This window comes from Oncorhynchus keta, chromosome 32 (genome assembly GCF_023373465.1).
Source record: "Oncorhynchus keta strain PuntledgeMale-10-30-2019 chromosome 32, Oket_V2, whole genome shotgun sequence".
Classification (NCBI taxonomy): Eukaryota; Metazoa; Chordata; class Actinopteri; order Salmoniformes; family Salmonidae; genus Oncorhynchus; species Oncorhynchus keta.
The window spans coordinates 26,968,750-26,984,358 of NC_068452.1; the positions used below are offsets into that span (position 1 = coordinate 26,968,750).

The 15,609-nt window shown below is 47.1% G+C and overlaps 1 protein-coding gene across 3 annotated transcripts in view; it reads left to right on the plus strand.

The window, feature by feature from the left end:
- Positions 1-15,568, plus strand: part of LOC118365480 (meiosis inhibitor protein 1) — a 34,120-nt gene extending 18,552 nt beyond the window's left edge. For all 3 annotated transcript variants that reach the window (XM_052491102.1, XM_052491103.1, XM_052491104.1), the window contains 10 exons: positions 2,113-2,217; positions 2,557-2,667; positions 2,947-3,101; positions 3,437-3,521; positions 4,117-4,298; positions 5,136-5,217; positions 10,200-10,306; positions 10,837-10,968; positions 14,790-14,911; positions 15,284-15,568. In XM_052491102.1, the coding sequence (XP_052347062.1) occupies positions 2,113-2,217; positions 2,557-2,667; positions 2,947-3,101; positions 3,437-3,521; positions 4,117-4,298; positions 5,136-5,217; positions 10,200-10,306; positions 10,837-10,968; positions 14,790-14,911; positions 15,284-15,359 (1,157 nt within the window). In that variant the 3' untranslated portion in view covers positions 15,360-15,568. The remainder of the gene's footprint in view (positions 1-2,112; positions 2,218-2,556; positions 2,668-2,946; positions 3,102-3,436; positions 3,522-4,116; positions 4,299-5,135; positions 5,218-10,199; positions 10,307-10,836; positions 10,969-14,789; positions 14,912-15,283) is intronic.
- Positions 15,569-15,609: the final 41 nt, after the last annotated feature.

The following is a 15,609-nucleotide window of genomic DNA, read 5'->3' on the forward strand; positions in this document are numbered from 1 at the left end:
ACGATTTTACTGAGTTATAATTCATATAGAGAAATCAGTCAATTGAAATAAATGCATTAGGCCCTAATCTATGTATTTCACATGACTGGGCAGGGGTGCAGCCATGGGTGGGCCTGGGAGGGCATAGGCTCACCCACTAGGGAGCCAGAACCAGCCAATCAGACTGTCTCCACAAAAGGACTTTATTACAGACAGAAATACTCCTCAGTTTCATCAGCTGTCCGTGTGGCTGGTCCCAGACAATCCCGCAAGTGGAGAAGCCGGGTGTGGAGGTCCTGGGCTGGCGTCATCACATGTGGTCTGCGGTTGTGAAGCCAGTTGGACGTACTGCCAAATTCTTTAAAACAATGTAGAGAAGGGAACATTCAATTGCCTGGCAAGAGCTCTGGTGGAGATTCCTGCTGTCAGCATGCCAATTTCACGCTCCCTCAGAACTTGAATAATAATAATAATATAATAATAATAACTTGAGACATCTGTAGCATTGTGTTGTGTGACAAACAACACATTTAAAAGTGACCTTTTACTGTCCACAGCACAAGGTGCACCTGTGTAATGATCATGCTGTTTAATCAGCGTCTTGATATGCCACAACTCTCAGGTGGATGGATTATTTTGGAAAAGGAAAAATGCTTACTAGCACGGATGTGAACACATTTCAGGAAAATACGCTTTTTCTGTGTATGGACCATTTCTGGGATTTAATTTATTTTCACTTCACATGTTGCAGTTGATATTTTTGTTCAGTGTAGTTGCAGGGAGAACAAAGCGGCTTCACTCTGTGGCGTGACATCAAGTGCAATAGAAGAAAATGTGCTTTGACATTCCTCTATAGGAGCAGGCAGTAATTGAGAGACTAACTAGAGCAGCTTCACAAACAGCAAGAGCACGTCACATCAGTGTCTCAACATCCCAGACAGCTTTTATCAAGGCTGGGTTACACTGCATACATACACTCTCCTGCCACCCATTCCGGCCGATGGATACCCTTTGAGGTTATGTAGGTTAATTTCTGTAGCGCAAAGGCACACCACAACTATATGTCCGCTCTGGGGGGGTTGAACTAACTAGTTACCATCAACTCGTTACCATCAGCTCTCCCACTAGAATACGCTGCACAATATCATTTTCACTAATAAACTCAGCAAAAAAAGAAACGTCCTCTCTCTCAACTGCGTTTATTTTCAGCGAACTTAACATGTGTAAATATTTGTATGAACATAACAAGATTCAACAACTGAGACATAAACTGAACAAATTCCACAGACATGTGACTAACAGAAATTGAATAATGTGTCCCTGAACAAGGGGGGTCAAAATCAAAAGTAACAGTCAGTATCTGGTGTTGCCACCAGCTGCATTAAGTACTGCAGTGCATCTCTTCCTCGTGGATTGCACCAGATTTGCCAGTTCTTGCTGTGAGATGTTACACCACTCTCCCACCAAGACACCTGCAAGTTCCAGGAGGGGGTGGCTCTGGAGGGTCATGTCAGGATGAGCCTGCAGGAAGGGTACCAGATGAGGGAGGAGGATGTCTTCCCTGTAACGCACAGCGTTGAGATTGCCTGCAATGACAACAAGCTCAGTCCGATGATGTTGTGACACACCGCGCCAGACCATGACGGACCCTCCACCTCCAAATCAATCCCGCTCCAGAGTACAGGCCTCGGTGTAACGCTCATTTACATTTACATTTAAGTCATTTAGCAGACGCTCTTATCATTCCTTCGACGATACATGAGAATCTGACCATCACCCCTGGTGAGACAAAACTGCGATTCTTAGGGTGAAGAGCACTTTTTGCCAATCCTGTCTGGTCCAGCAACGGTGGGTTTGTGTCCATAAGCGACGTTGTTGCCGGTGATGTCTGGTGAGGACCTGCCTTACAACAGGCCTACAAGCTCTCAGCCAATTGCTGACAGTCTGAGCACTGATGGAGGGATTGTGCGTTCCTGGTGTAACTCGGGCAGTTGTTGTTCTTTCTTGACTATCTAATGTAAATCAAATGCAGCCAAGGGAGTATGGAAATGAGTGTTTTGGCCTCTTTCTTGCTCTTTCATCTCTTTCTCTTGTTAATTATTTCTCCCCCTTATCCTTTCCCAATCTCTTTAGCCGTGGGCTCTCTCCCTCTGGTCCTGAGGTTGCTGTGCCTGATGCAGACCAGTGGCTCCACTGAGAATGAGATGGACGGCATCCACTTCAAACTGCTCTACCACGGTGAGGTCACAGCGTCAAAAGGAGTCAGCCATGCATAATTCACTCAGATCTATAGCTTTGGTCTGACGTCATAACTTGTCCACTATTTCTCACTGTACTCACGCTGTACTCACGCTGTACTCACTCTACATTCAATATCAGTTCAATCGATATATAAATGCCTTAGTGTTTTTGCTCGCATCAACAAAGCATAGGCCATAAGCATAAGCTGAATTTGTAGATGAAAGTAGTATTTAAGTATCAATAGCATGTCGACGTTCTTCTGACTATAGATGTTCTGATCTTGTATTCTTTCTGATGTCTTATTTTGTCTCCTGTCTTACTATGGGCGCGTTCCAGTGAGTAACCTGGCAGGGAAGCTGCAAGCCTCCAACACAGAGTGTCTGCTGCCAGCCTTCAGCTACCTGTACTGCTGTCTGCGCCTGTCACCCCCTCACTGCACTGACAGAGGTGACAAAACTCAGTCTGCCACACTGTCCTTCTCATTAAGTGCAGCACAGCGAGCAGCCTTCATACACGCTGCCACCTGCCTCTCTCTCTCACACACACAGTCCCCCAGAGACACAGATTGCGTTGTGCCGTCTGGCCTGTAAGAGAGGCACATACTTGTACAGAACCAGTCGGTGCCATTCACAAGGGCACACAACACACTCACACATTAAATTGGTAGTATGTTTTATATATTGGATAATATCTTGAGTGTGATCTTTTTGTTTTTTCCCTCCCCAGCTGTGTCCATGCTGCTGTGTAACGCCGGGCTGATGGACCAACTGCAAGCTACGCTGGACCTCTCCTCTTCCCTCTCTCCTCCGTCTGCCCTGATGTGCTGCTCTCGTCTGCTCCTGTCCTCTCTCGTCACCCTGCAGCACACTCATTCAGCTCAGGTTGTTCTGTCACGCTAACCCTTATGAAGACCTTTACACAGGCTACACAATGTAGTACAAAACACACTGGAATGAGGACAGGAGCAGGGGACTTACCAGGGGGGAGACACTGTCCTCTACAGCTGACAGTGGAATACACACATTGAATACAGCACTCAAAGCAGAATGTATCAGAGACCTTGATGTTAGACGATACATTTTGTCTTGTACTGTATGACAGTGTGTTGTTGAATAGAGAGCGTCATTGACATAGAGATCCTGTTAAATTACATTCCTAGTTCTATGGTCGTTGTCTTATCATGTCTTGTCATTTTCTTCCCTTTCTGAATCCCAAGGTCCATAGAAGCATCAGGTTGAACCTGGGCAGCACGGTGCAGGCCCTGGTCTTTGGGAAGAGGAAGACAGGCAGCCTCTTACTGGGTAACAACGCTCCACCACACTAAGCAGAGCAAAGCAGCATTGTTACACAGGCTTTAATTCTGTTATGTTTTCCTTCCTCCAACAGAGGAGTTGGGATAGAAATGTCCCGCTGGTTGTGTATCTCTGTCTCCCTGTTGTATGAGTGGGCTGTCAGGGTGATCTACGGTCTCTCTCTCCTCCTCTACCTCCTCCTCCCTCTGTCTGTTTTCTCTCTCGCTCTCCCTCTCTCTTTCTGCTATCTCTAATTGTCTATTCTCTCCCTTAGAGGGGTCTAATATCTCAGTGTACATGAGTGTTTGACAAAAGGGTTCTGCAAATGGCCACCAGCTCCTGGCCTGTGTTTCAGTGTGTTTAATCAGATCTCCCACTGACTTGTAACCCTGTCTCTCCCTTCCTCTCTCTTATGACCCACACTCTTTCTCTCTGGTCATCTTCTCCTTCCTCCCCGTCTCCTGCCAATCCTCTTTCAACCTCTCCCCTCTCTGCCCACGTTCTCCCTCTCCTCACTCCGAATCCCACACCTTCTCCCTCCACATCCTCTCGTTCCTCTGTCTTCCCTCATTCTGCTTCTCCTCCCTCGCCTTCCACCCCACAGCTAGTTCCCTGAGGCTGCTGCAGGCTGTTCTAGATGTTGACCTGGAGTCTCCAGTGCTGTGTGTGAGTGTTGGCCCCGGGGCAGGACAGAGGCCCCTGGGGGACACAGACAGCTCTCTGCACCCGCTGGGATCCTACGGGGCCCACTGCCTCATCACCACACTCTACGGCCTCCTGCTGCAGGTCAGACACACCATACACACACACACACTCACTCACACTACAGAGCTGTTAACACCCCAGAGTTCTTCCCCATACTGTTTTTCTTCCTACATTTTCCGTTGATTCATTGTTTTCATTGTTGTTCGACACGGCTGATGTGGTAAAGCACTCAAATGTGTCCTTCCTTTCTACGCTCTGTTTCTCTTTCTCTACAGCCTTTTCTAGTCTGTATAGTACACTAGTGTTAATGGCAGGGTTATGGGGATAAACACACTTCATAAATACTGTGTATCATTACTGTCATCACTTAATGACTGGGTCAGAGCTCACAGTAGCTCTACACGAAGCATCTTCAACTCCACTCTTTCCCGCTGTCTCTATAGCATAGTTTAGTCTATGCTGTGTATGTATAGTGAAGAATGCACTTAATGTGTCCCTCTTCCTATATAACCAATTTGGTGTTGAATAACACCACCCTGTATCAGTCAGGGCAGTAGTTCCATATCAGTGGCTGTTCTGTAGAGTGTAGCTCCTCCTCGGTCCACTGTGCTGTGGTGCGCTAAGCCGATGATGTGAGTCTGCACTGGCTTCCAGGATTAGACTGGAACTCTCTGTGGACCTCCTCCTCTATAGCCATCTGTCCTACGTCACTGTTTTGGCCCACTAATCACTAGTCACTGCCTCAGTAGGGGCGGCTATGGAGTGGGAGGGGTAATGCATTATTAAATAATCCCTCACTCTCTCTTTCTATCTGGTTCTCTCTTTTCTCCATCCCTGTTTGGCTTAATATCTTCTCTACCCCTCTTCTATTCATCCCTCCAGCTGGCTAAATGTCTTTCTGTCCTCCGCCTCTTCCAGAAGCAGGAGCTGTTGCTCAGTGTGTCAGTGAACTGCCTGGGGTCTCTGCTGCGGTTTCTGCAAAGGAGAAGTCCATCTACAGGTACCAGACTCAGACCAATCAAATCAACAGATGTAGACTAACAGTGAAATGTTTCCTTACGGGTCCTTTTCCAACAATGCAGAGTTAAAGATAACAATAGAAATAGTGACACACGGAATAAATGCACAATGAATAATGAATAACAATAATGAGTAAAAATAACAACACGGGTATCTTTTGGTTATCACTATAGCAACAGCCTTCAGGAATAACAAAAAACACAATATTTACATCTTACAGTTATATATATATATATATATATATATACACACACAGACACAGTGGGGCAAAAAAGTATTTAGTCAGCTACCAATTATGCAAGTTCTCCCACTTAAAAAGATGAGAGAGGCCTGTAATTTTCATCATACGTACGTACACTTTAACTATGACAGACAAAATGCAGAAAATCACATTGTAGGATTTTTAATGAATGTATTTGCAAATTATGGTGGAAAATAAGTATTTGGTCTGGTCAATAACAAAAGTTTATCTCAATACTTTGTTATATACCCTTTGTTGGCAATGACAGAGGTCAAACGTTTTCTGTAAGACTTCACAAGGTTCTGGTATTTTGGCCCATTCCTCCATGCAGATCTCCTCTAGAGCAGTGATGTTTTGGGGCTGTTGCTGGGAAACACGGACCTTTAACTCCCTCCAAAGATTTTCTATGGGACTGGCTAGGCCACTCCAGGACCTTGAAATGCTTCTTACGATGCCACTCCTTCGTTGCCCGGGCGGTGTGTTTGGGATCATTGTCATGCTGAAAGACCCAGCCACGTTTCATCTTCAATGCCCTTGCTGATGGAAGGAGGTTTTCACTCAAAATCTCATGATACATGGACCCAGTCATTCTTTCCTTTACACGGATCAGTCGTCCTGGTCCCTTTGCAGAAAAACAGCCCGAAAGCATGATGTTTCCACCCCCATGCTTCACAGTAGGTATGATGTTCTTTGGATGCAACTCTTTGTCCTCCAAACTCGCCGAATTGAGTTTTTACCAAAAAGTTATATTTTGGTTTCATCTGACCATATGACTGACATTCTCCCAATATTCTTCTGGATCATCCAAATGCTCTCTAGCAAACTTCAGACGGGCCTGGACATGTACTGGCTTAAGCAGTGGGACACGTCTGGCACTGCAGGATTTGAGTCCCTGGCGGCGTAGTGTTACTGATGGTAGGCTTTTTTTTACTTTGGTCCCAGCTCTCTGCAGGTCATTCACTAGGTCCCCCCGTGTGGTTCTGGGATTTTTGCTCACTGTTCTTGTGATCATTTTGACCCCACGGGGTGAGATCTTGCGTGGAGCCCCAGATCGAGGGAGATTATCAGTGGTCTTTTATGTCTTCCATTTCCTAATAATTGCTCCCACAGTTGATTTCTTCAAACCAAGCTGCTTACCTATTGCAGATTCAGTCTTCCCAGCCTGGTGCAGGTCTACAATTTTGTTTCTGGTGTCCTTTGACAGCTCTTTGGTCTTGGCCATAGTGGAGTTTGGAGTGTGACTGTTTGAGGTTGTGGACAGGTGTCTTTTATACTGATAACAAGTTCAAACAGGTGCCATTAATACAGGTAACGAGTGGAGGACAGAGAAGCCTCTTAAAGAAGAAGTTACAGGTCTGTGAGAGCCAGAAATCTTGCTTGTTTGTAGGTGACCAAATACTTATTTTCCACCATAATTTGCAAATAAATTCATTAAAAATCCTACAATGTGATTTCCTGGATTTTTTCCCCTCATAGTTGAAGTGTACCTATGATGAAAATTACAGGACTCTCATCTTTTTAAGTGGGAGAACTTGCACAATTGGTGGCTGACTAAATACTTTTTTGCCCCACTGTGTATATATACAGGGAGTACCAGTACCGAGTCGATGTGCAGGGCTACGAGGTAATTGAGGTAGCTATGTACATATAGCTAACGGTTGAAGGGACGAGGGAACAGGATAGATAATAGACAGTAGCAGCAGCGTATGCGGTGTGTATGTGTGGGGCGTCAGAATGCCTGTATGCGCACGTTATGTGTGTGTGAGCATATGTAGTGTGTGTGTGTTGGGTTGTAAGTGTGTGTGAGATTTAGTTTTTCTTTTTTTAAGGTCAATGCAGTTATACCCGGGTATCCATTTAATTAGCTATTTATCAGCCTTGTTTAGCAGCCTTGTTTAGCAGACTTGTGGCTTGGGGTTAAAGGATGTGAACTGATACCACTTGCCAAGCGGTAGCAGATGGAACAGAGAGAACAGTCAATGGCTTGGGTTGCTGGAGTCTTCCTCTGACTCCGCCTAGTATAGATAATATATAATAATAATAATATATGCCATTTAGCAGACGCTTTTATCCAAAGCGACTTACAGTCATGTGTGCATACATTCTACGTATGGGTGGTCCCGGGAATCGAACCCACTACCCTGGCGTTACAAGCGCCATGCTCTACCAACTGTGCTACAGATGTCCTGGATGGCAGGAAGCTTGGCCCCAGTGATGTACTAGGCCATACTCACCACCCTCTGTAGCGCCTTGCGGTTGGGTGACTTGCAGTTGCCGTACCAAGCGGTGATGCAGCCAGTCAAGATGCTTTCAAAGGTGTAGCTGTTGAACTTTTTGAGGATTTCAGGGCCCATGCCAAATCTTTTCAGCCTCCTGAGGGGAAGAAGTGATGTTGTGTCCTCTTCACAACTGTGTGGGTGTGTGTTTACCATGTTAATTCCTTAGTGATGTGGACACTGAGGAACTTGAAGCTCTCAACCAGCTACACTACAGCCCCATTGATGTGGATGGGGGTGTGCTCGCCCCTCCATTTCCTGTAGTCCACGATCAGCTCCTTTGTGTCGCTGACTGTGAGTGAAAGGTTGTTGCCCTGGCACCACACAGCCAGGTCTCTGACCTCCCTATAGGCTTTCTCATAGTTGTCGGTGATCAGTTCTATCAGCGTGGGTGGATGTGTTGAAGCCTACCCTCACCGCCTGGGGGGTTATGTACGGTATGTATGGTCACTGTTGGGACAATGTCGTCAATGCACTTATTAATGAAGCCAGTGACTGAAGTGGTAAACTCCTGAATGTTATCGAATGAATCCCGGGATGCCGAGCAGTTGCCATACCACGCGGTGATGCAACTGGTCATGCTCTCGATGATGCAGCTGTAGAACTTTTTGAGGATCTGGGGACCCATGCCAAATCTTTTCAGTCTCCTGAGGGGGGAAAATGTTGTTGTGCCCTCATCACGACTATCTTGGTGTGTTTGGACCATGATATCTAGTTGGTGATGTGGACACCAAGGAACTTAAAACTCACGACCTGCTCCACTATAGCCCCGTCAATGTTAATGGGGACCTGTTCGGCCCGCCTTTTCCTGTAGTTCACGATCAGCTCCTTTGTCTTGCTCACATTGAGGGAGAGGTTGCTGTCCTGGCACCAAACGGACAGTTCTGACCACCTCCCTATAGGTTTTCTCATCGTTGTCTCTGATCAGGCCTACCACTGTTGTGTCGTCAGCAAATTTAATGATGGTGTTGGGAGACGTGTTTGGCCACTCAGTCGTGGGTGAACAAGGAGTACAGGAGGCTACTAAGTACACACCCTTGAGGGGCCCCAGTGTTGAGGATCAGGGTGGCAGACGTGTTGTTGCCTACCCTTACCACCTGGGGGCGGCCAGTCAGGAAGTCCAGGATCCAGTTGCAGGGTCCTTAGCTGCGTTCATCCACCACCTCTGGCCTGCTCGCCTCCCTACCACTGAGGAAGTACAGTTCCCCCCCAATGGTGGAACAAACTCCCTCACGACGCCAGGACAGCGGAGTCAATCACCACCTTCCGGAGACACCTGAAACCCCACCTCTTTAAGGAATACCTAGGATAGGATAAAGTAATCCTTCTCACCCCCCTTAAAAGATTTAGATGCACTATTGTAAAGTGGCTGTTCCACTGGATGTCATAAGGTGAATGCACCAATTTGTAAGTCGCTCTGGATAAGAGTGTCTGCTAAATGACTTAAATGTAAAATGTAAATGTAAATGTGTTGAACGCTGAGCTGTAGTCAATGAACAGTATTCTCATATAGGTGTTCCTTTTGTCCAGGTGGGAAAGGGCAGTGTAGAGTGAAATTGTGTCATCTGTGGATCTGTTGGGGCGGTATGCAAATTGGAGTGGGTCTAGGGTATCCAGGAGGATGCTGTTGAAGTGAGCCATGATCAGCCTTTCAAAGCACTTCATGGCTACTGACGTGAGTGCTACAGGGCGGTAATCATTTAGGCACGTTACCTTCACTTCCTTGGGCACAGGGACTATGGTGGTCTGCTTGAAACATGTAGCTATTGCAGATTAGGTCAGGGAGAGGTTGAACATGTCAGTGAAGACATTTACCAGTTGGTCCGTGCATGCTTTGAATACACGTCCTGGTAAACCGTCTGGCTCTGTGGCTTTGTGAATGTTGACCTGTTTAAAGGTCTTGCTCACATTGGCTACCAAGAGCGTTATCACACAGTCGTCCAGAACAGCTCGTGCTCTTGTGCATGCTTCAGTGGTGCTTGCCTCGAAGAGAGCATAAAAGGCATTTACTCCTCTGCTATGTTTGCGTCAATGGGCAGCTCGCGTTTGGGTTTCCCTTTGTAGTCCGTAATAGTTTTCAAGCCCTGCCACATCCGACGAGCGTCAGAGCCGTTGTAGTAGGATTCAATCTTAATCCTGTATTGACGCTTTGCTTGTTTGATGGTCTGAGGGCATAGCGGGATTTCTTATAAGTGTCCGGATTAGTGTCCCGCTCCTTGAAAGCAGCAGCTCTAGCCTTTAGCTTGATGGCTTCTGGTTGGGATATGTACGTACGGTCACTGTGGGGGGGACGTCGTTGATGCACTTATTGATGAAGTTGACTGAGGTGGTATACTCCTCAATGCCATTTGATGAATTCCGGAACATATTCCAGTCTGTGCTAGCAAAACAGTGTATTCACGCCTCACCATCATCCTGACCTGTCCTTTCCCCCTCTGTCACCAGCCCAGCATGTGGTGAGTCAGCCCTGGAGTCGCTTCCTGCTCTACTCTCTGCTCAACTCTGGAGAGAGCTGCCTGTTGCACCCAGCCACACTCACACTACTCACACTGGTAAGACTGCACCCAGCCACACTCACACTACTCACACTGGTAAGACTGCACCCAGCCAAACTCTGCTAGGTGAACTGTTTTTGCCAAGGAGATCTTAGTCACACAAATTTACATCTAACTAAGATGTTTGGTGCAGTATTTCTCAAGTGAAAAAATCTGCATGAAAATGAATTGTCTATCGTTGAATGACAACAAACACTTAATTGAAGAATCCCTACTGTTGACCAATCACCGAAGAAGGGCGTAGACTTTGGCTACCAAATTTCGGCTTGTCACAAGAAAAATGTTGCCGAAGACCAAAACGTCCCAAAATGGCATCATAATAAATGCACATATATGAACTACTCCGCACTGTTTCATATGCGAAGCATGCAGAAGCTTCAAGACTGTACCCGGGAACACACTCACACTTCTGTTAGTCTTTGAAGCAGTGCAGGGCCATTTTGAAGTGTATTCAAATGTGTCTTTACCTTCTGTTTGTAAGCACCCCGATGAAGCCTTGAATACCAACACATGTCCCTCCCATGCAGCTGTTGCGGTATGGCAGTAGGGTGGTGGTGTGGGAGCCAGACCTGTGTCAGGTGTTGGAGGCGGTGGAGAAGAGAGGCCTGAACGAGCTGGGAGAGAACACAACACAGGCCCTGAGACAGCTGCTTACACAGGTACAGTACACAACACAGGCCCTGAGACAGCTGCTCACACAGGTACAGTACACAACACAGGCCCTGAGACAGCTGCTCACACAGGTACAGTACACAACACAGGCCCTGAGACAGCTGCTCACACAGGTACAGTACACAACACAGGCCCTGAGACAGCTGCTCACACAGGTACAGTACACAACACAGGCCCTGAGACAGCTGCTCACACAGGTACAGTACACAACACAGGCCCTGAGACAGCTGCTCACACAGGTACAGTACACAACACAGGCCCTGAGACAGCTGCTCACACAGGTACAGTACACAACACAGGCCCTGAGACAGCTGCTCACACAGGTGCAATACACAACACAGGCCCTGAGACAGCTGCTCACACAGGTACAGTACACAACACAGGCCCTGAGACAGCTGCTCACACAGGTGCAATACACAACACAGGCCCTGAGACAGCTGCTCACACAGGTACAGTACACAACACAAGCCCTGAGACAGCTGCTCACACAGGTACAGTACACAACACAAGCCCTGAGACAGCTGCTCACACAGGTACAGTACACAACACAGGCCCTGAGACAGCTGGTCACACAGGTACAGTACACAACACAGGCCCTGAGACAGCTGGTCACACAGGTACAGTACAGGCCCTGAGACAGCTGCTCACACAGGTACAGTACACAACACAGGCCCTGAGACAGCTGCTCACACAGGTACAGTACACAACACAGGCCCTGAGACAGCTGCTCACACAGGTACAGTACACAACACAGGCCCTGAGACAGCTGCTCACACAGGTACAGTACACAACACAGGCCCTGAGACAGCTGCTCACACAGGTACAGTACACAACACAGGCCCTGAGACAGCTGCTCACACAGGTACAGTACACAACACAGGCCCTGAGACAGCTGCTCACACAGGTACAGTACACAACACAGGCCCTGAGACAGCTGCTCACACAGGTACAGTACACAACACAGGCCCTGAGACAGCTGCTCACACAGGTGCAATACACAACACAGGCCCTGAGACAGCTGCTCACACAGGTACAGTACACAACACAGGCCCTGAGACAGCTGCTCACACAGGTGCAATACACAACACAGGCCCTGAGACAGCTGCTCACACAGGTACAGTACACAACACAAGCCCTGAGACAGCTGCTCACACAGGTACAGTACACAACACAAGCCCTGAGACAGCTGCTCACACAGGTACAGTACACAACACAGGCCCTGAGACAGCTGCTCACACAGGTGCAATACACAACACAGGCCCTGAGACAGCTGCTCACACAGGTACAGTACACAACACAGGCCCTGAGACAGCTGCTCACACAGGTGCAATACACAACACAGGCCCTGAGACAGCTGCTCACACAGGTACAGTACACAACACAGGCCCTGAGACAGCTGCTCACACAGGTACAGTACACAACACAGGCCCTGAGACAGCTGGTCACACAGGTACAGTACACAACACAGGCCCTGAGACAGCTGGTCACACAGGTACAGTACACAACACAGGCCCTGAGACAGCTGGTCACACAGGTACAGTACACAACACACTGACTGGAACACATACAGCAGCAGAGTAAAATGCAAACAGAGAGCACACAGGCAGAGCTCTATGAGACTATGTTGAACGTCACTGAGACACACTCTTTTAATTGTCCTATGTCCTAGCAGCCCCCTGTCACCACCTCTACGCCATTGTGTCACACATGACCGTGACAGGACACAGGCCCTCATTAGGGTTCATCTGGCTCAGTAATGGAATGTCACTCCACTGAAATGTCATCACTGTCCCCATTTGTCATGTGATACAGCTGGCCCTGCTGCCTCCCTTAGTTTATTTAAAAAAACATTTATTTCACCTTTATTTAACCAGGTAGGCTAGTTGAGAACAAGTTCTCATTTGCAACTGCGACCTAGCCAAGATAAAGTGTAGCAATTCGACACATACAACACAGAGTTACACATGGAATAAACAAAACATACAGTCAATAATACAGTAGAACAAAAGAAAACAAAAAGTCTATATACAGTGAGTGCAAATGAGGTAAGTTAAGGAAATAAATAGGCCATGGTGGCGAAGTAATTACAATATAGCAATTAAACACTGGAATGGTAGATCGGCAGAAGATGAATGTGCAGGTAGAGATACTGGGGTGCAAAGGAGCAAAATAAATAAATAAATACTAGTATGGGGATGAAGTAGGTAGATGGGCTGTTTACAGATAGGCTAAGTACAGGTGCAGTGATCTATAAAATGCTCTGACAGCTTAAAGCTAGTGAGGGAGATGTGAGTCTCCAGCTTCAGAGATTTTTGCAATTCGTTCCAGTCATGGGCAGCAGAGAACTGGAAGGAAAGACGACCAAAGGAGGAATTGGCTTTGGGGGTGACCAGTGAGATATACCTGCTGGAGCGCGTGCTACGAGTGGGTACTGCTATGGTGACCAGTGAGCTGAGATAAGGCGGGGCTTTACCTAGCAGAGACTTGTAGATAACCTGTAGCCAGTGGGTTTGGCGACGAGTATGAAGCGAGGGCCAACCAACGAGAGCGTACAGGTCACAATGGTGGGTAGTGTATGGGGCTTTGGTGACAAAACGGATGGCAATGTGATAGACTGCATCCAGTTTGTTGAGTAGAGTGTTGGAGGCTATTTTATAGATGACATCACCGAAGTCGAGGATCGGTAGGATGGTCAGTTTTACGAGGGTATGTTTGGCAGCATGAGTGAAGGATGCTTTGTTGCGGTATAGGAAGCTCTATTCTAGATTTAATTTAGGATTTGAGATGCTTAATGTAAGTCTGGAAGGAGAGTTTACAGTCTAACCAGACACCCAGGTATTTGTAGTTGTCCACGTATTCTAAGTCAGAGCCGTCCAGAGTAGTGATGCTGGAAGGGCGAGCAGGTGCGGGCAGCGATCGATTGAAAAGCATGCATTTAGTTTTACTTGCGTTTAAGAGCAGTTGGAGGCCACGGAAGGAGAGTTGTAATGGCATTGAAGCTCGTCTGGAGGTTAGTTAACACAGTGTCCAAGGAGGGGCCAGTTAGTGACAGAGCTTTGACAAGTGTGTGTGTGTGTTTTTGTGTGAGATCCAGTGACTCTTATTCAGGGGTTAACAGAGCTGAATGTACTCCAGCAGTGTGCGCTTCAGTAGCTTGTCAGATCAGAGCAGGTCTTTATGGGAGACTGGCCTGTCACGATATCCGGTGTCTCTTACAATATTAATAGATATATTTTATATAGCGCTTTTCATTATAAAAATATTCTCAAATATGCTGTAAATACAAACAAAACAAATGTAGAGATCTGGCAGGTCTTGGTGCTGGTCTTCCACAGATTCAGATGATACGGTGTGTTCAGCCAGGCAGTTAAGAAAAGCTGGGCAGTCGCGTAAGCGGATGGACCTTCAATGGCACTGAGAGGGAGCGGCATCAGTCAGTTACTTAGACAGGCCCGGAGCGCTTCATCAGGCACCTCGTTTGTCATCTTCTCCTCCTCTGTAGGTAGGCTGGATAGTCTACTACTGAGGTGCAGCACACACCTGGGTGATGCTTCAACAGCTATAAGTGCCAGAAAGACCAGCACACCTCAGCAGTAGTCAGGAAACAGTCCCCTACGAGACGGACCTCTCTCAACCCCTCACACCACAGTCCACATCATTCATGCAAAGAGGGCAGGTGGAAAAAAGCCGATGCTGTACTATAGCTGTTTCCACCAGACTCCTGTCTCTCATCTCTCTCTCTCTAGTCTCTTGCTGTCTATCCTTCACCCACTGACTCTTTCTCACCTCTCCCCTCTCTCTTCCCCAGCTCCAGTGCAGTATATTCCACCCCCCTCCTACAGAGGAGAGCAGACTGCGGGCCAATACTCTGATGGAGTCACTGAACTCCCTGCCTCCCACAGCCAACGACGGCCTGCCCACCAGCATTCTGTATCCTACACTCTTTTCCCCCAGCGACCCCCCCCCCCCACACACACACACAGTTATAGCATAAAAGATAGTTAGTGCAAGAGATGCTCCTCGTTTAAAAAACAAAGTCGACAGAGCAGTACTTATCAGTGTTTATTGATTTTTACAGGCCATTGACTAAATCTGTCATACGTGATGCATTTCACTTCATCTCTTGTGCTGTCCCTGCTGTTGCCACATACTGAGTCTCCACTCATGATTCAGTACATCTCTGTCTGCCAGAGGTGTGGACCAACTTGTTTTAGTCATCAGACACAGACACATGCCATTACAGTGATCTTTCTAGGAGCTCTCTTTCTCTCTCCTTCCTATGTCCTTAACCCCCTTTCTCAGGCGTGTTGGAGAGATGTATCTCTGCCTGTCCGACTTCACTGTGAAGACAGACGGACACAATGGCTCTCAGTTATAGACCTGTTTGATGTATTGATCTATTTATTTATGGCTGTTTTTGCAACCAAACAGCCTTGTTCTGAAGAGGTGTCTGGTAGGACTCCTGTCATATTATTACTGATTTACTGTGTCAATAAAATAACTAGGGGGAGCATTCCATTAATTTGCCTTTAGGTTTGAGGTCTTTCAATCATATAAGTTTATTATAAAGAATTGTTTGGAAAAGAACAGTTGTCATATGTCATTTCAGTAGAAATATCGGCCAATCT